The 20,821-nt window shown below is 36.7% G+C and overlaps 1 protein-coding gene across 2 annotated transcripts in view; it reads left to right on the top strand.

The window, feature by feature from the left end:
• The window catches only part of KIF14 (kinesin family member 14), a 55,867-nt gene extending 35,821 nt beyond the window's left edge, over window positions 1-20,046 (top strand). Inside the window, exons 23-31 of one of the 2 annotated variants that reach the window (XM_027612097.2) lie at window positions 275-375; window positions 5,584-5,678; window positions 8,086-8,310; window positions 8,499-8,683; window positions 11,795-11,953; window positions 12,701-12,823; window positions 16,256-16,330; window positions 17,255-17,393; window positions 17,971-20,046. In XM_027612097.2, coding sequence (XP_027467898.2) covers window positions 275-375; window positions 5,584-5,678; window positions 8,086-8,310; window positions 8,499-8,683; window positions 11,795-11,953; window positions 12,701-12,823; window positions 16,256-16,330; window positions 17,255-17,393; window positions 17,971-18,350 — 1,482 coding nt within the window. In that variant the 3' untranslated portion in view covers window positions 18,351-20,046. The remainder of the gene's footprint in view (window positions 1-274; window positions 376-5,583; window positions 5,679-8,085; window positions 8,311-8,498; window positions 8,684-11,794; window positions 11,954-12,700; window positions 12,824-16,255; window positions 16,331-17,254; window positions 17,394-17,970) is intronic. The other variant, XM_027612095.2, reaches the window with a different exon arrangement.
• Window positions 20,047-20,821: the final 775 nt, after the last annotated feature.

Here is a 20,821-nt window from a genome sequence, read left to right on the forward strand (position 1 = left end):
TTTAAACTTTTGTTTTCTCTTAGTTGCTAATCATGTTTTAAAAGAATTTATTTGAGAGAGAGAGAAAGAACATGAGCTGGTGGAGGGACAGAGGGAGAGGGAGAAGCAGACTCTCCGCTGAGTGGGGAGTCCAGTGCAGGGTTCAATCCCAGGACCCCAGGATCATGACCTGAGCTGGAGGCAGACGCTTAACCAACTGAGCCACCCAGGCGCCCCAGTTGCTAAACATTTTTTAACCCAAATTAATAGAAACCATATATTTTATTTTTCTTAGAGTAATAATAGTAACAAGAGTGAAGATGTCTTTTGTGATCCTGAGGATGAATGGGAACCTGACATTACAAATGCACCAGTTTCTTCTTTTTCTAGAAGGAGGTAAAGACATTTATTATTGTTTTTTTTGTTCTGGGTATATATTTATATATATATCATTTCCTTATTTTAAAAGAACTATCTATTGTCATAATGGATATGTCTGTGCAGGGAACCCAGTAATATAAGAGAAATAGTATGTTACTGATCACATTACAGCACTTGGGGCATTAAATTGTTTATATCAGTCAGTTAGAATAGGAACAAAAATGGTCAGCATCTCACCATATAAATCTTAAGCACAACTTAGAATAGCATAAATCTAATTTCCTATAAAAATGAATAGTGTTTATTACTTTTAAATTACCATTTTTCAAGAACTTGGCATATTCTATGATATTTTATTATAAGTTATAGAACTTTAAATGCTGTCAAGTTAGCACCACAGAAGAATAAATCATGGTGATAGAGAACTTCTATATATGACAAATGCTGTTTATTAACTAAAAGCATAAAAGACTTCCACAGTGAATAGATGCTTTTCAAGGAAAAACTAGTTCCGTTTAGACCTCAGATGCTTAGATTACAGAGGGGCAAAATGGTATAATAGAAAGGCCTTGGTCTTGGAACCAATTTAGCTGCTTAATTTGGGTTTTAAACAAAGACTTCTTTTTAAATAAATACTTCTTCATTTGGTTTTGAAACAAGACTACTGTCTGCTATTTCTTGAGGATACAAAGATGAATAAAAAGTACTCTTTGTCCTGAAGACCAGGAATTGAAGAAACTAGAAGAACAGTTGATAAAGACCCAAGATCAGGTCAGGCAGAAGGACTGGAAAGGAAAGTCTGGTTTTATACATATTCAAGAGGAAGAATCAATAAGGACTTGGCTAGCTGTGAAGTTGAGGGTGATAAAGGGCTCAAGGGTGAATCCCTGTCTAACAAGGGTGACTGGCTAAGGGAAGGTGGTGTTCCCTGAGATGGAGGGTCAGATGAGTTTATTTTTGAACACGATGAGCTTGAGATTCCCAGGGAACATCCAAGTGCATATATTCAGGTCTAGAACTTGGAAGGAGGGATTTGGGATATTTCAGGATGTAAGAGTCAGTGGCATTCATCCATCCAACAGAAGCATCATCATTATCAAGAACACTGACTGAGTGCTTGCTAAGTATTATCTCATGTAGTTCTTACACAAAACTATGAGGTTAGTGCTGTCATTACCCACCTTTTACAGATGAAGAGGCTGAAGATTTAAAGAGGTTATAAGTTGTCCAAACTCACTGAGCTGATAAAGGAAGAGCTGGTACTCAAATCCAGGTTTGAGTGACTCCAAAGATCCTGATTTTCTTGACTGCTACGCCATATTGCATTTCTGTTGCATCAGAACAGAATCTTTCTGGTTAAATCTCTCTCTCTCTCCTTTTTTTTTTTCTTACTTCATCACCTTCAGCTGCAGCTCAGAATTCATTGAGTTTCCAGACCTTTTTGGGCCTTTCTTGTTTTTGACTATGCTTATTTTAAACTCATAAAATTTCAAAGAGATGGAACTACTTTAGAGCGACTCTTCCTCCTGTTACCTCTATTCTGTTTGCTTCATGGTAACTGCTAAGCTACAGTAAGAAATAGCCAAGAAATACTAATTGATACATGTTATCTTATATGTTCTGTATGTAACAGCTGTGTATTTCAAGCTAAGAGAAATACAAACATGTCCTTTAAACAGATTCTGAGTTCCTTGAGCGTAAGATACATATCTGTATCCCCTACAATGTATTATAATAAAAAAGTCACAGGCTCATGTCAGAGTCCTAGGTTCTAACTTTTTTTCACTAAGTTTTTAATTTTAATTCCAGTATAATTAGCATACAGTATTATATTAGTTTCAGGTGTATAATAGAGTGATTTCTGCCGAGTGCAGCCAAGGGCAAGTGACATTACATCTTCAGGCTTCAGTTTTCTCATCTGTAAGATGGAGACAATAATACATATCTTTTCTACAGAGCCTATTGCTAAGTTTAAGTGAGGTCATATATAAAAACAATTGCTTCTCCTGCTACTTCTACTATGACCACCGTGAGACTGATGATGATGTCATGAAGTAGTTCTAAGGATTAGAGATAAAGTATGTAGAACTCCCACTGCAGTGGTTAGGTGTTGCATAAATGGCAGTTCTTATTATTGGGTGCTTGTATGTGCTAAGTAAGATTAAATCTTGGACTACAGAGGGGATCTTATTTCTGATTTAATACCAATAAACAGATAGTGATATCTTCAGGTGATTTATCTTGAGGACTTCAAAACAGTGTTGGGTTCTCCAAAATGAGCTAAAGATGGCCCTTGGGGGAAATTGAGCAGAAGGGCTTGGGGTACTTAAGCTAACCTGGAGTAACATAAACCTCCCAAAAATTCAGACCAGAACTACAAATTCATCAGAGGGTGATTTGTAAATCCCTTTAGATTTTATAATACTGGTTTCTTATTATATTTTATTATAAACAGTTACAAACTTGGTGTACTTAGAATTATGGATCACAGTATGAGCATAATAATTAATGAACATCAGGGAGTGACACGATGAGTGAAATAGTGAAGGGGATGGAGAGGACACTTACTGTGATGAACACCGAGCAATATATAGAATTGTTGAATCACTATATTGTACACCTGAAACTAATATAACACATTATATGTTAATTATACTTGAATTTTAAAAACTAATTAAAAATAATGAACACAAAAATTTTAGCTTATTGGGGCGCCTGGGTGGCTCAGTCGGTTAAGCGTCTGCCTTCGGCTCAGGTCATGATCCCAGGGTCCTGGGATCGAGTCCCACATCGGGCTCCCTGCTCCATGGGAAGCCTGCTTCTCCCTCTGCCACTCCCCCTGCTTGTGTTCCCTCCCTCTCTGTGTCTCTCTCCGTCAAATAAATAAATAAAATCTTTTTTTTTTTTTTAGATTTTTTTTATTTATTTGAGAGAGAGAATGAGATAGAGCATGAGCGGAGGGAAGGTCAGCAGGAGAAGCAGACTCCCTGCTGAGCAGGAAGCCCAATGTGGGACTCGATCCCGGGACTCCAGGATCATGACCTGAGCCGAAGGCAGTCACTTAACCAACTGAGCCACCCAGGCGCCCCAATAAATAAAATCTTTAAAAAACAAAATTAGCTTATTGAAAGTTGGTGATTTACATCTTATTTTCTGCTAACTTCTAGGTTAATAACTAGGGAACCAACAAAAGTTTAAATTATTACCAAAAAATTAAAACTTCTTTTGATATTTTTTTAAGATGTTGAAATTAGGTGTTTTCATTTGGTAGAGATGTTTTCTTGAGAACTTCTATAATTTAAAAGTATCATATTTTTAAAAAAATGAATTGCTCTTGGTCAGAGACCTTGTATATGAAGTTTCAGCCTTGTAAGAATGTTTATGACAGAATTGCAAACTCTGAGAATGCCTGCAGGTAATGGAAACACTGACAGATTCTTAATTATGGAACCGCTACCAGGCAATGATATGTCATAGCCGCTCTGTGACAAAATAGACTGGTTTGGCTGCCTATAAATTTTGATACGTCCTGTGGACGGTTAAAAGTAAAATTCCCCTGAGGTTAAGTAAAAATTCTTTAAAAAGAATGACAAGCATTTTATTTGAGTTTAAACATTGTTTAACTATGATAGTGTTGGAAGAATAAGTTTTCCTAGTTTAGACTTACTGTAATAATGTACCCTTTCCTTTCAGGCCTTAAGTACAAAAAACTGTTACCTTTGAGAATTGATATTTCTTCTTCCTGTTATCGGTCATATTGAGAGTTGATATTTCCTCTCCCTGTTATCAGTCATATTTCTGTGTTTTTCTTGTAGGAATTCATGGGGGAAAATATATTTGAAACACTTAGATAACTACAGACGTTTCTGTTTAACAATCTTTTCAACAAATAGTATTTTTCTTTGAGTGGCCAACGATAGTAGAGAGTTCTGTTAGGAAAAAGACTTCAAAGTATCCATCCCCTAGATTTAGATCTAGGTCACAGCTCAAGGAGCTTCATTGAAATAATGAGGGCTGGAGTTGGAGTTTAGAAAATTGGCAGATAAATGGTAATCTGGAAGTAGGCTGCTTTTTCCAGTAGCAGTTAGGAAGAATGAGTAACAGCTAGACAGCCAGTCAGTCACACTCCAGGCAGAGATCTGAGTGGTTTTATAGGCTGAGGGAAAAAGCAGAAAGAGTGAGTGAAGATAGAGTCATTCCCTCTGTTTGTGTTACTGCTATACTTCACAGGCATTCTGCTTTTCACACTGTGGAGCAAGTGCTTACTTGAATGTTCATTTACCTAGATCATTTCCTTCTTTAGAATCTTTCCCAGGATATTCTCAGGATAAAATCCAAGCCTCCTTAATTGGCTTCCAGAGTCAGCCTCAGGCTGGCACCTGCACAACCCCAGACTCCCCGCCGCCACCGCTCCTCTCCCCCGTCCTAGACTGCAGTCCTTCTGAACCTTGCATGGTCCTTACATGCGCCGTACTTTTCTCTTATCACTGGGTCTTCCCACATCCTGGTGCCTGTGTCCGAACCACTCTTCCCTCCTTCCCAAGCCTGCCTCTCCGTTTGGCCAACTCCTGTGCATCCTTCAGTGTCATTGTTCCAGGAGGCCCTCCCAACTCCTTGGGCCAGGTCAAGTTCCTCTCCAGCAGAGCATGCTCTGTTCTCGTGACATACCACTTTATTGTACTTATTTGCCTAATTTCTCTCTTTTACTATGGACCTTAAGTTCAGTGAGCCCAGAAACCATGTTTCCTGTGTTTAACCACAGTATCTAGAGCCTGTAAATAGGAGTATTCTACAAATATGTATTCCATTTAATTAATTTACTATATTCTTAGAACAGTACTTATAAATAGTGAAGTTCTTGCTTAATAAACCAAATGAATTTAACTATTTCTTGATGAAAATGTTTCCACAGAAAACACACACCTGCATACCAATTTTCTTTAGAGAATTAAGAATATTCTTTTTTTAAAAAGATTTTATTTATTTATTTGAGAGAGCACGAGAGAGAGTACAAGTGGGGAGGGGCAGAGGGAGAGGGAGAAGCAGACTCCCCACTGAGCAGGGAGCCTGATACGGGGCTCAATCCCGGGATCCTGGGATCATGACCTGAGCCGAAGGCAGACGCTTAACCAACTGAGCCACCCAGGCACCCCAAGAATATTCTTAATATTATTATTCCATGTAGTACATAACCATTAATCTTATGGTTTATCTTTTTTTTAGGAGCAGGAGCTTGATGAAGAATAGAAGAATTTCTGGTTGTTTACATGATATACAAGCCCACCCAATTCAGAATTTGAATTCTTCCCATTCATCAGGTATTTTTTCATCAAATTTTCTTGTGTACTGAAAAAAGCATCAAGTCCTGGCTCAATTACTACCTTGTTTCATGTTCTTATGCAAATCGTTTCATCTTCTACAAGTTTCCATTTTCTTTATAAAGTGAAGGGGGTGGGCTGGGTGGCCCTTTCCACGTCTAAAATTGTGTGCTATGTGATTTATTTCAAAGCCTTTTAGTAGAGTAGCTAATTCAAATGTGAAAAAATGTTTAAAAGAAAAAGCTATAGGAATTTTTCCAGTCATAATTATTTTATATGAATATGGATTACAACATTAATTTTCCTATAGAGGGGGACATATACACTGTATATATATATGTATGTGTGTGTATATATATACACACACACACTGCAAATTTGCATGTGTAGCTAGCTACCTGTAATAATTTAAATGCCTACCAGGTGGCAGTGGATCACTACACAGCAATAAAGAAGAACAAATGACTGTTTCACTCAACAACCTGGATGAATCCCAAAAACATTATATGGAGTGAAAGCAAGCAGATAATAAGTAGATACTGTATGATTATATTTCTATGAAGCTGAAGAACTAATGTATGATGACAGAAGCCAGAGTAGTTCAGAATAGAACAATGGCTCAAAAGGACAGACACCTGTTGGAAGGCCATTGTAGACACCTGGTACACGTTGATCTAAGTGGGGGCGTACACACATGTAAAAACAATAAGCTGTATACTTAAGACATACACACTTTATAGGCTATATACCTTAGTAAACAAAAAATTAAAGTTACCGTGTAATGTAATAATCTATTTGATAATAGCATTAATGGAATAGAAGTCATGAAAGAAACTGTAGCTCATCTTGACTTTAAAATAAAGAAATTAAGCTTCTTTTTAATCATAAAATTACCTTTTAGGAAGATAATTACTTGTTTAATCTAAGGGAAAACAAAGCAAGGGGTAGGCTTTTTGTTTACCAGCATAATAAAAGGTTATATATCTGTGGTATCAAGTTATTTACTCAGTATTATTTGAGAGTAAGATGTTTTACAAAAGTAATTTTTCCAGAGAAATTAAAGCTGTCTTTTTTAAGGGCCATATTTAAAAATTAAATAAAATACAAGAGGTCTTTGCTTGTTTGCAGTTTTCAAAGAGAGAAACAGAAACCACATGTACCTTTAGTATGAACCTGCCCAGGCAGCCATGGGGCTCTGGATGGTGCACAGTGCAGCTCTGGGAAGTTGAGCAAGTGTCCTAACTTCTCACCTTAAGTGCCATACTTTTAACTAGAGTTTTGCAAGGCTTTTTAAAATGTTGATGCTGGATTTTAGAATGTATTAATAACATCATTATCTTCTTAAACAAAGAATATATTGTTAACTGCTCATGATGACTAGAATATTATCATTATCATCATCATGATACTATTACCCTACAGTGATAGAGCTTTGCATTTTGTAGCTTTTCTTTTTTTCTCTTCCCAAATCAAATTCTTATCTTTGGTCTAGACTCTTTTTAAAAAAATGCTTTTTATTTTTTGTTTTTTAAGTAAACTCTCCCCCAAACCTGGGGCTCAAACTCACGACCCCGAGATCAAGAGTCACATGCTCTACTGACTGAGCCAGCCAAGCTCCCCTGTCCTAGACCCTTATTAGTCCCCACCCTTTGCCTTTATTCTACCTTCCTTTTAGTTTGCTGTTTAATCACCTATGAACTGGACCGAAAAAATAATCTTGTTTATTAAATGAGAATCATTATAGTCATGAGTTAGCATTCCAGTATAGTTATTTCCAGAGGCTCCATATGAGCTCTTTGAACTATTTCCATTTACTTCTGGTTTGGACAGTGCTTAGAAAATTATGCTGAAAGTCTGTCTCACTGAGATGTGATATATTAACTGTACATAATCATTGGCTTTAGCCTATTTTGATTACAGTATGCCTAGAGAAGAAACCAGTATAAAGTAGACCTATTGAGACATTCCTTTTAATATAGTTTGCTTTAGTATTGCCTACACTTTCAGCTTATGAATTAAATTATTTACATTATGATATTTATATTTATTATGTTTATATTATTTTTCATGTAACTGCCATTGTTTTCACTAATTCAGAGTTTCCTAGGTGTTCCCAAAAAGTAAATAAGGAAGAGATTAAACCAATGGTTACTTAGTTTATTTGCATTGTCTGTATTGTGGCTGAGGAACTACTAATCTATGGATTGATTCCACTGAGAGATTAATTGACTCCTTTTTAGAATTGTGTTTTCACTTTGGCTTATAGAAATAAGAATGCATTGAAATAAGAATAGCCTACTTTGAATTTACTGATCAATGAGTCTATAATATGCATGCATTAATACATTTGTTTGGAACTATGGTGCCTGAAAAGTAGGCTTAAGGTGGCTATTTTCTACTGATATAGGCTTACTGGAGAAATCAAGCACTATTTACTCAAGTTCAGCAGAATCTTTTCTTCCTGGAATTTGCAAAGAATTGATTGGGTCATCCTTAGATTTTCTTGGACAGAGTTATGATGAAGAAAAAACCATGGCAGACAGCCTGATTAATAATTTTCTTAAAATTTATCACGGGCTATTTGCCATTTCCAAAGCTCATGAAGAACAAGATGAAGAAAGTCAAGATGACTGTAAGCAACCTTACAGCTTTTATTAACTTACATGAATGATTATTTTCTGCACATTATGTTTTCTTCTAAATGACTATCACATTTCACATGCATTTTCTGACTATGCTAAAATGTTTTAATGGTGATCATATATGAGTTCTTTTATCTGGAGATTATTTCTTCCAGTAATTTTCCTTCTTCTTTCAAAGTGTTCTCTTCTGATCGAGCAACCCAGGCACTTACTATCCAGGTCACATGTGCTTTTGAGCAGCTTGTGGTGCTGATCAAACATTGGCTAAATGATACTCTGCCTTGTACCAGCACAGCAAGACTTGAAGATGAATTGAGACAAGAGGTTAAAAAACTAGGAGGCTACTTACAATTATTTTTGCAGGTAAATTGATTTGCTGATTTTCATTTGAAGAATTCATTTATTCAGCAAGTATTTATTGACCTACTGTCTGCATCTTCCCCAAAATTAGATCTGTTGGATTTTCAGAAGTGATTTCTGTTTTGCAATTCTGAAACTGTGGTTTTCTATAATTGTTTGTTGTTTATGGCCTCTGTGCCAGGCACTGAGAGTTCTCAGTGATTTACAAATATTAGCTCATTTAATTCTCATAACAACTTCAGAAGTGGATACTGTTATTAATCACCATTTTATAAATGATGAAATGGAGGTAAAGGATATGTAGACTATCCAATGTTACATATATAACCAGTAAGTGATAGAGTTAGGATTTGAACCGAGGCAGTCTTGGGCCTAGAGTTCATGCTCTTTACTATGTGTATGCTACTATGCTAGTCCTCAATAATGGCTATGGGGAAAAAGGCAAAGTCTTGGCTTTGGTTATGTATTGGGTTTCAGTTTATGCTGAATTAGTCACAAGCCCGGTGATGTACAGGCAAGGAAAATAATTTTTTTTTCTGTTTACCTTATATCAAGTGAGATTAGACTTGGCTCTGAAGAAGAAGTAAGCTAAAAGCTTACTGTCTGTCATATAAAATCTGGAAATAGGCATGGTGGCTCTGGTCCACTTCTTGAGATCCAAGCTCCTTCCAGTACACCCTTCTAACAAGCCTAAAGCATGGCCCTTTATTTCATGGTCCACCATATTGGTGGAGCTCTGTCTGAGTTCAGTGCAGCAGGGTGGAAGAAGTGACGAAGAAGGGAAGGGTCAAAGAGAAGGGAAGTTTCTGGAAATTTCCATATGACATTTCTCTCTATATATCTTTGGCCAGAACTTCATCACATGACCATATCTAGTTACAAGTATTATTGGGGAATGTACTTTTTATTCTGGACAGCTACATACCTAGTGGAAAATCAAGGATTCTATTACTACGGAAGAAGTGGGGAATTTGATATTAGATAATACCTAGTCATCCACCGTTTCAGTGAACTCCTCCATAAGAATTCTTTGAATAGAGGCGCCTGGGTGGCCGAGTCGGTTAAGCATTCATTTCTTGATTTTGGCTCAGGTCATGATCTTAGGGTCATGAGATCAAGCCTTGTGTCAGGCTCTGTGTTCAGTGTGGAGTTTGCTTAGGATTTCCTCCCTCCCTCTCCCTCTGCCCTTACCCTGCTTGTGCATGCATGCACGTACTCTTTCTCTCTAAATAAATAAAATCTTAAAAAAAAAAAAAGAAAGGATTTCTTGAATATATGAGGGGAGCCGATATGAAAATACCAAAAGGGATAGGTTTCATTTTTTTAAATGGGTGACTTTGCTTCATAACAAAATGTTCCAGAATGTTTGAACAAATCTTATGTTTTTGTGCCCACCAAAAGACTTTCTACATTCTATTATTGTAGTAAAAGTTAGTTGTATCAAATACTTCCTGAGTGGGCTATTTACTTGATAGGATTTAGAAATGTTTGTTTGGGTAATCTAATTAGTCAAATTGAAATCAAATGTTTATTTTTAATTGTCCGTTATTCTTCCCTAGGAGGTTTTTCCGGGTCTTCCCATGACTTGGTTAGGCATTTCTCTTATTTGTTTTTCTGATAATCCTGTACTTCACCTATAATGCCTTTTAATATTAACATATTTATAAACCTACACACCTCAATGGGCAGTAACCTTCGGGCAGTTAGAGGGGCTAAGAATCCTTTCTTCACAAGGACTCATCATATGATAGATACTCCGTTGGATACTTGTTATTGGATTAATTATAAATTCACACTGGATGAAGGATCACTTTGGATATAAGCAGTGAGGAAAGAGAATGACCCTAGGACAGAGAGGCGGGCTACAGACAGGTATGGGTGAAGTGATAGATGAAGGAAATGCTCTGATAGCATAGAGCCATGAAAATGAAAGGGAAGACTGGCCAGAGAGCAGAGCTGGGGAACCAAAAACCTGAGAGTCTGACTTATGCTTGAACCTGGAGAAGGAAGCTAGTTGAGGAGTTGTGTGGAAAAGAGAGTGTGAGATATACTTAGTTGGCTCTTAGATTTTAAAGGCAGTTCAGGAACAGAAAAAACCCCAAAACCCACTATTGGCATTTGGAAATCCTTTTTGAATGCATGCTAAAGGACAGTTCTCTGTCCTTTGGCAAATTGCTTAACTTTTTAAGTCTCCCCATTTTCTCATTGGGAAAATAAAAATAACAGTGCCTATCTGGCAAGGTAGAGGACCAGATGGATGGATGTTACAAGAAAGTACATATTAGAGTAACTGGTAGGTAGTTTCTTTCCTTCTTTTCGTCCTCTAGGAAGAACACTTTGAACTTAACTTAGGAGTTATGACCTATAGCCCTATGGGAAATGTTTTACGTAAGGAATCAAGGATGGAGAGAAGAGGTAACTTGAAGGGGAGATTAGACCAAGCTCAGGAGAGACTTAAGTTGGCAAAACTGAATTTAGTGGCTATACTTCCTGCCTAAGTGTGGTTTGAGAATTCCTACCTTGTAGCAGTATTATAAGCATGGCCCAGAAAGCAAGCCAAGAAAAGTATTCTGAAGAATCACTATAGTCGGCAGGTAACAGAGAGAAAACCTCGGTGGGGCACCTCCTCATTCCTCTTGGGCATGCGTACTATGCTGTAGAAGCCTTTTGTTGAAGGCTTGTTTTTCCCCCTTTCACTTCCCTTTCCTCTTTCTTCTCCGCTGAGAAGAGAAAGTATCTTCATTAACCCTCTTTCAGATGGCTACTAGGATGGGAAAAGTTCCAAAGGCAAAAAAGAGCCATCATTTTCTTCCCTTTTTTGGTGTGGACCATTCACTTATTGCTTCTGTCTTTTATCTAGTTAACTGCATACTTGTCTTAGGTCTCCTATTAGGGTGTAAGGTCTTTGAGGGTAGAAGCTGTATTCCAGTCATCTTATTATCGTTAGTAGCTACAGGGTTGTGTGTTTTCTGATTCTGACTGAGATTTTATGAAGCATAGTCACTGTATCAATGAATGCAGAATTTGTTTTCTTCAAATTGCTTTTCTGGTCTTTTCTTTACCTCTGTTTGTAATCTCATGTGTCTGATATACTGATCCATTTTTGTTTTATAGGGATGTTGTTCAGATATCTCATCAATGGTAAAGGAGGCTCAAAAGAAAATAATCCAAATTGTACAACAAGCTGTAAAATATGTGGGACAGTTAGCAGTTCTTAAAGGGAGCAAGCTGCATTTTCTAGAAAATAGTAGCAACAAGGCTGCCAGTGTTCAGGTAATTTGGTAATATTAGTTTTGAAAGACTTCGCCTGAGGGAACAGTGTAGACTTCTGATAATAGTATCACTAAACATGATAAGCTGTTTTTATTTTAAAATAGTTCATACTTTTAATAGTTTGGCAATATGATTTAAAACTGTTTCAGTCTGAGTTGGTTAAATGTACTGATAATTCTGGTTCACTTTGCCTTTTGAATCTTTGCGCTGATGATAGGTACCTACTCTGGAGGGTTTGCTCCGCCAATCAACACATAAAGAACTCTACAATTCTAGAAAATTTGTATTTGCTTGCTTTAAGTATTCATGCCATTGAAAACATAGTATTATATTAGAATGTTACTGTGTTCTAGCAACACAGTGTCCTAAGATGACATTCTTTTTTTTTTTTTTTTAATTTAAATTTTACTTAGTTAACATACAGTGCAATATTGGTTTCTGGAGTAGAACTCAGTGGTTCATCACTTACATACAACACCCAGTGCTCATCACAACTAGTGCCCTCCTTAATACCCATCACCCATCTAGCCCACCTCCCTCAGACAGACATCTCTTATTACATGTTATATGTGGAATGCTAGATTACAGATTTTCTTATAGACTGTTTTTATTCCAGCCGTAGTTGAATTTAATAAACTTGGAACTTACTATAGTCCTAAAATAAGCAGAAAATATAACTTAATTATTTTATATTTTTTAAAAATATAAAACCTAGGTTTTCCACTTAATGCTTAAAAACTTTTCTAGGAGGATTTCATGGATGCTCTTTGTGATGGTATAGGCTTAGGAATGAAGATCCTATTAGATTCTGGAATAGAAAAAGCAAAAGAACTTCAACATGAACTCTTAAGGCAATGTACCCAAAACGAGGTAAGAGGAATAAAAGAACATTCTATAAAGTACCAGATGGTCTATAAAGTTGATTTTTAAAAAACAGTTTAATTCAACTAAATTGGATTCTTATAAATTTATGTATTTTAATTTGTGCCAATATATATTTTTTTTTTAATTGAAAAGGCTGATTGTGATCATTAGGTCATGGTGCTATTTCCCCAAGTTACTCTTGAGTTACTGCGGCCTCTGTTCTGTACTTTCGCTAGATCTGTCAGTTATCGGCTGTGAGCAGTCTGTGGAGAAGCTCCAGAGCAGAATGGAGTATGGCAGTGACATCTAGTGTTCACTTTCTGCTTGTTTGTTTCTTCCTGATCTTTTCCGCTTAAGAATGCAAACTACTGTTTATTGATGTAATATTTTAAACTAAATATTTTGCCAGAGGCATTCACATCTGTTATTTCATATCAAGGTACAGAATCCACAAAGATTTGAGTGACCTCCTAAAATAAGCTTCCTCCCCACCCTCTCCAGCTAACTAACCTTAAAGCATAAAACCAGCTGCTGTCTTAGAGGTGGCACTGTGTTTAAAACCTGTCATTTTTCAGCGATCATTTATCAAGTCGATGCTCCGACTCTGTTTCTTCACCTGTCATATGTAATAATACTTATGTCCTAGGTTGTGAGTCACTTATTTATTAAATAATCTCCCAGCACACGCATGGGGCTAGGTGCTCTACATAGAATAGTGGTGAACCTCCCCACTTTGCAAGGGAGGAATTATTTGTGTTCCTATGCATGTCACTGAGCTTCAAGACCTTGTCCAGTCGTCCTGAGCCAGGGTTTTATATTCTACCTACTTGATTGACTCCGGAACTCAGCATGCTACAAAAATAAGGTTTGTAAATCATTGTTCATGTTAACTTTCTTTATTGAGAGTTATTATTAGTAAATTGGGGACTCAGAAGATGAGTTCCAATCTTTGTGGCAGTGGGTCTCAGAGCCCTGTCTGTTCTAGAATCTTGTAACAACTTCTTGTTAAAACCGTCTCTGCCCTTTCCTGTCTTTTTCTGGAGTCCGTCAGCTGCAGTGGAGCTGCCTGGGGGATATTGTGTTTGCTGACTCATCCCCACTAGGGCGGGTACTCATTTACATACATACTGATTGATCTAGGAAAGTCAGTCAGGTGGAGGACTGTTATCTTCTACCCCTCGGACTCCTTTCCAGGACAGCATCGACTAAGTTAGATTTTTTTTTTTTCCTTTTAGCAAAACCTTTTCATTAATGTGTGTCTAGCTTCCTTATCAGGGGAGAAATTTTCCATGTAAGCCAGAGGGGATCTCCATCCCTTTCCTCAGACTAAAGGGCTACATGGGTTCATCTCTGCCCAAACTGGCCCCGAAGTGGAAAAAATGCTGAATGTTAAATTGCTCTCCTGCTTCCTGTGTAGCCATGAGCTGCTTACCTGGGCCTCACTTGTTGCATTTAAAAAGTGAGGATGGTCATATGTACTTCATAAGATTGTTCTGAGAATTATGGGAAATTAAGAACAGTGGACAGGAAAATGCTAGACACGGTGCCCGACAGATCTTAGCTGCCTCCGCTTGCTTGCGCTTGTTCTCTCGGTATGTTTGCCTTTCTCACTTTGTGTTAATTTGTTTTTAAAATAAAAACGCATTCAAAAGGAGCTCATTTTGCCATGAAATCAGGATACGTGGGTCTAGTCCTGTTCCAGGAGACGTGAGGCTGATTTCAGCTCTGTAATGCAACTTTGAAGACAGTGGGCTCATACCGCCCACTGCGGGCATCTCCAGCTGGGTTGTGCCCAGCAGCGGGACCATTTATCCCTCAAACAATGATCTGTCGCTGTTTACAAAGTAGAATTTCCGCCGGCAGTAAGTGCAAGAGGGTATAGAATAAGTCAGTGAAAAGCAGAGGCGAAGTAACGCATGTGAATGTGCTTATTAATAAGCAGTAGAGCAGGGTGCGGGTGTTAGCTTACACAGCAAAAGGGTCAGGCCCGTCTTGCATAAAATTCGTATTATTGGCATCTTCATGCAGACTTCTCCCTCCCTTCCTCTCATTTTCTTTCTGTCATTTTCTATGTGCCACATCTGTATAGTCAGGGTGGGGTTTTAGCTTATCATATTCTTAGAAATGAAGAATTTGAAGAAATAGAAAATGGGTTCAAACATAAGGCATTGGAGTTATAATTGTAAAGCTGGAGCCGGGGGAAAAAAAGAATTTGTGTGTTCCTTTCTTTTACCACATAGAGGACATTTAAGTTAGACCTAGGGAAGTACTAGGTACTTCCTAGTACTAGGAAGTGATCCCGGGGTCCTGGGATCAAGCCCCGCATCGGGCTCCTTGCTCAGCAGGAAGCCTGCTTCTCCCTCTCCCACTCGCCCTGCTTGTGTTCCTGCTCTGGCTATCTCTATGTCAAATAAATAAATAAAATCTTAAAAAAAAAAAAAAGAAAGAAATTAAGTGAGAAGTCACCTTAGGGGGGCAGCATTGAGCAGTACAAAAGCAAAGACTTCAAATTGCGACTGGGGGTTCCTACCCTGATTCTGGGTCTCAGGAGCTTGGAATCTGTTTTCTTGTTTATAAACGGAAGATTTGCATATGCAGCAAAGAATTATAATTGAGAAGCAAATAATAAAACACGTAAGTGAAATCACTCGGACATAGGAAGACAAATAGTTTACGATCTCACTTATATGTGGAATCTAAAAAAAAAAAACCTTAACTCATAGAAACATGGAAACAGAATACTTTAGTGGTTACCTGAGGCAGGGGTGGGGGGTGGAGGTGGGGGTGGTACATCAAATGAGTGCAGGTGATCCAAAAGTACCAGCTTCCGGCTGTAAGATAAAGAAGCCCTGGGGATGTAATGTACAACATGGTGATGATAGTTAATAATACTACTATGTTGTATATTTGAAAGTTGCTAAGAGAGTCGATCTTAAAAATTCTAATCACAAGAAAAAAAATTGTAACTCTGAAGTAATGGGTGTTAACTAAACTTATTGTGGTGATCGTTTTGCCGTATATCGAATCATTATGTTGTACAGTTTTAAACTAATACAGTGTTACGTGTCAAATATATCTTAATGAAACTGGGGAAAATGTATATATAGTTCTTAGAGATAATATTTCCTTGATATATTAGTTACCTCACCCTCTTCCAAGGGAAGTCTTGGAAATTTCATTCCTATAGATATTTGAATGTAAGACAAAATGCTGTTATTATCACAAACATCAGAGTGTAGAATCAATGTGCAATTTATTTTGAAAGAAATTCTGCTTACATGATTTAGGTACTCCAGCTATTTAATTGCAGTCCCAATAATAGAACTTAAGTCTTTTGACTTATTAGACTAAAATTCTTCCCTGTCTCGTCCCATAGAGTTCTAGGATTTTTAAACTTTTAAATAATTATATAATAAAATATGCCAATATTCTCTATAGGTTGCCAAACAGATGAAAGCTAAAGCCATGGGATTGATTGGATGTTTTGAAAACATGTTTGCTGAGTGGAAAACAGTAAGAGAAGCTTTAATGTTTACTTTTGTTTGGTGTATCTTAGCATTTCGTTTGGTTTAAGTATAGATACTTGTTTATTTCAGTTTTTATCCTTAGCCAGCTAACTCCTTTGTGCATGGTTAGTTGAAGCATGTATCATAGCTCTCTAGCTACATCCTCTTGGATGTCATAACTTATTCGTTTTAGTAATAGATAAGATATTGTATAGAGATTGATTAATATTAATGTATTTTATCTATTTCTTACTGCTACTGGTTTAGTAACTGTCAGCTTTTCCTGGGATAGTCATTGGCTAAAAAATTGTCTTTAATCAATATGCTTAAAGATTTTAAAATATAGGTGAATTAGACAAATTATTTTATTTTCATGTTACAAGTAAATAGAAAAAAATAAACTCAGTATATAATCAATGTGTCAAAAAGGAGTAAAATATCTATGGCTTGAAAATTTTTATTTAAAAACAAATGGGAGATATATAAAGTTGAACTCTAAAAAATTAAAGAAATTTATCTTTTATGTTATTGGATAATAAAGGCTACTGTTGTTTTATTTTATTCCCATGTAATATAACAATTGGACTTTGAATTAATTTAAAATTCTTGGGGCCCTGGCTTAGTCAGTAGAGCATGCAATTCTTGATCTCGGGGTTGTGAGTTCAAGTCCCACGTTGGGCATAAATCTTAGTTAAAAAATTTTTTTTAATTTAAAAAATAAAATTAATTTAAAATTCTTATTTCTTTTAAAACAGTAATTGTTAATATTGTATTTTGGTCTTGCTTGTGGAAACAGAACTAAGCACTGGTGAGGAAAGTAAACTCATTCTCTTTCCTGAAGTTAAGATTCTGGTGATTAAAATTGTACTGACTAAGCCTTACTGTCATGTAACTTATTATGTATTTTTAAAAATATTAACTTTATTTACAGAAAAGTTTCAGAACTGAACTACAACAAGAAAATTCTGGATACCAAGATTTGAAGAAGATGGTTAATCTTGCACCAGAATTCCTGAAGTTAAAACATTGCTTGGAGCAAACTATTCAAATTATTATTTCTGCACTGAGAGGTATATACTCCAGACAGAATTTGTAATTAATCAAAATTTTATAGTTTAAGAACTCTCAGACATCTTTTCATTACTAGTCTAATTCGTTAGCTAAAGTCTAACTAATGCTACTTCCTTGACATTAATTTACCAATATAGGAACTTGTATGGTCGTATTCTCACTTAATATATATAAGTACTTTGCCTAAATAATTAGATCCTAAAAACCCAGGTATTTATTTAGCAGATAAGCTGAGTAATCTTAAGTAGTTTAGATTTATCTTGACAGGGTTACTTTGACCTAAAACATATGTAGAGTCATATAAGAGTAACAAATACCTCATGAAAAATGGAGAGTTTAATGAACTTTTTTTTTTAATTAAGATTTTTTATTTATTTATTTGAGAGAGAGAATGAGAGAGAGAGAGAGAGAGTATGAGAGGGGGGAAGGTCAGAGGGAGAAGCAGACTGCCGAGCAGGGAGCCCGATGCGGGACTCGATCCTGGGACTCCAGGATCATGACCTGAGCTGAAGGCAGTCGCTTAACCAACTAAGCCACCCAGGCGCCCCTAATGAACTTTTTCTTCTCCTTGCATAGGATTCCACAGTGACAAAAATCTTCTCAAGAATTGTGTTGAAAGTCTTTGCAGCTTGGCCAAGGATCTTCATGATGACTTGAGCATGCGCTCTACTTCTCTTGACAGCTGTGAGAAGAAAATACCTCAAGTTGGCCATGGGGGACTAGAATCTCTAGTCAAGTCACTCCTCTTATGTTTTGAATCTGAAGAAAGACCTGATTTGTTGAATCCCTGGGAAACGTGTAACCAAAATACCAGAGAAGAAGGACACCAATCTAAATCAAGCAGGACCGACTCTGTTAGGAACAAAGGTGTACCAAAGCAAGTGTATGAACTCCATGGCTTGTCCCCAGCAGTGACCTCAGAGGACAGCGCACCCATTAGGATTCAGTGGGTTTGAATTCTGATATGTAGGCGCTTAATGACCATCCATGAAAGAGAGAGAACACTGGGTAGGCAATTTTCCTTATGTAGGAGAATATAAAAAGCAGGAAATCACCATAAATGTTTCAGAGAAGTCCACATCTGTTTGGTGGCTTTCCATTGGGAATGGAGAGTATAAGCCTATGGAATCCCAATTTCAGAATGTGCATTCAGAAGTTTCTCGGCAGACGATTTTAAATAGGCATTCACGGTATTGGAACTGGGTGGCAGGAGAATGAAATCAGGAGTTCGAAAACAAGTGAATGGTCATTTCTCCAGTTTCTCATTGCCTTGAATTTTAAATGTTTGTTTTTCACATTGACATACTATCTCTGGTTGGTTCTTCAGCTTGTTTGTAAATGGTCACTATAATTATTATAAGTTATTTTCTCATGAGTGGAAACACATGAATAATCAGTTACCTTTATGCCTGGGCCTTTTCTCCTCTGCAAACAGCTACAATGAGGTTTATCGTGAGATTGCCAATGTAGGTTTAACTAAGGCAGCTCAACTTGCATTGTTATATCTGAAACTGTTTTTCTTGAAAGGTTAACTGGTTGCCATTTTGAATAGTGTGTTCAAGGGCAGTTTTCTTTTCTTTCCAAATAGAAGTAGTTACCTAAGTATAGTATAATTAGATATTAATAAAATGTCTTGCTGACATAATAGTTCACTATGTTATCTATGTTCCATAATGGGGCTGTATGAATATAGTTTAAAACCAATTAAATATTGCCAGAATCACACTCACCTTTTGAATGGGGTCAGGAAATCAGAGGCTGGACCTTTTCTTGATAATGCTTGTTTTGTTAAAGGTGTAATGAAAGTGTTTGAACAGGATTTGGTAAAGATTAAAGATCCTTATCCTATCTCACAGTTTAAAAAAACCTTGATTTGGAATCAAGTAATAAAGAGAATATTCTCCTTTTGGGATCTTTCATTAAGGAAATAGTTTGACGTTTTTGACACATATGTGTAGTTTGGAAAGATATTTAGGGATTCTGCTTGGGTGATATTGAGCAGTTCCTGGAGAATAATTCTTTTAAATAAACTGATCCTTTTCATGTGCGCTTTTCACTTGCAGATATCACTTGTACATTTGGCCTGACGAGTGAAAATTGGGTATTAGTAGCATGAATAAATTCGGTAACTGCCTTGCTGGGAAGAGATTGTTGATAATACCGGTTACTGTAGGCAGAACAATGTTAATAAACCATGTGCTGTGTTGCCAGGTGCAGTGTAGCAAATTTGCTTTAATTTTCTTTCTCTCTCTTTTTTTTTTTTTCTTTTCTTTCTGGCATTTGAGTTTGTATTCCTTCTGAAGTGCTAACCATATTTTTAAATAGTCAGTGTTCTGCCAAGTGGCACCTTTGCTATCAGGTTTCATGAAGTATCAATATACATATAAGAACTTTGCCTGAACGTTGTACTTCTTGGAAGAACTTTCGAAAGTATCAATACAGTAGTTTTCATCTTAATGTTTGGTACTTAATCTTTACTTCCTGCTTTCTAAACTCATGACTTCATTGGTCAGAAACCCATTAGTGTCTTTGTAAAATTTTGTATATATATATATTTATACTTTTAAGTAACTTGTTATACAGTATTCAAATGAATGATGAAAATATATTTGCTGTTAGAATCATGTGCACTGATAAATGTTATAAAGAGAATGCCTTTAATAAATCTTATTGGCTTCAGAATTATCTCTTGGTTTCAGGTTTTTTTATTTTATATTTTCTTTTTACTTTATTTCTGACTCAAAATTGCCATAATAGCTCTGCTTTGATACTAGTTATACTAGTTACATCATAGGTACATATATATAAATATAGTTACAGATAAATAATTAGCAATACTAAACAATAATAATATTATTATGACAATGACTTAGATTTTTTTTCTTTTAACATTGTTCTGCCTCTTCGCGGTTGGTTGTCTGGAATAGCTTTATCCCCATGTACTATAGTGGAAAGAGCATGAGCTTTGGAGTTTGACGCATTTTTCACACATTAGAACTATGAATCCCAACGAGGCTAGTTAATAACCAAATGACCTTAGACAAGTTGCTTGCTGTCTTCTCGCCCATTTCCTCATGCAGAAAGAAAAGTGATACCCACCTCATGGACTCCCTGAGCATTAAATGGGAAAAATTTAGGAATACGTCCTGGCAAGTAGTGGACTGTTTGTAAATGTTAGTGTCTGTCCTTTCCCATTATGGGCAACGAAACCCTCGTCATCATATGTACAAGGTCACACTGGAGGCAAGCCTGTGCTGTGGATGACAGTCTGCCAGGAAGCCAAGTTGTATTGCAACCCTGTAAACACGGCATACTTGAAAATATATCTGCTACCATTAGGTTCTGTATTAATGAAGTAAACAGTATCCCACCGGCCTTAAGGAAGGTTCTGTGTGATGTAGGTATGTCCTTCATGAAGTCCCTCTGA

The sequence above is a fragment of the Zalophus californianus genome, chromosome 10 (genome assembly GCF_009762305.2).
Source record: "Zalophus californianus isolate mZalCal1 chromosome 10, mZalCal1.pri.v2, whole genome shotgun sequence".
Lineage (NCBI taxonomy): Eukaryota > Metazoa > Chordata > Mammalia > Carnivora > Otariidae > Zalophus > Zalophus californianus.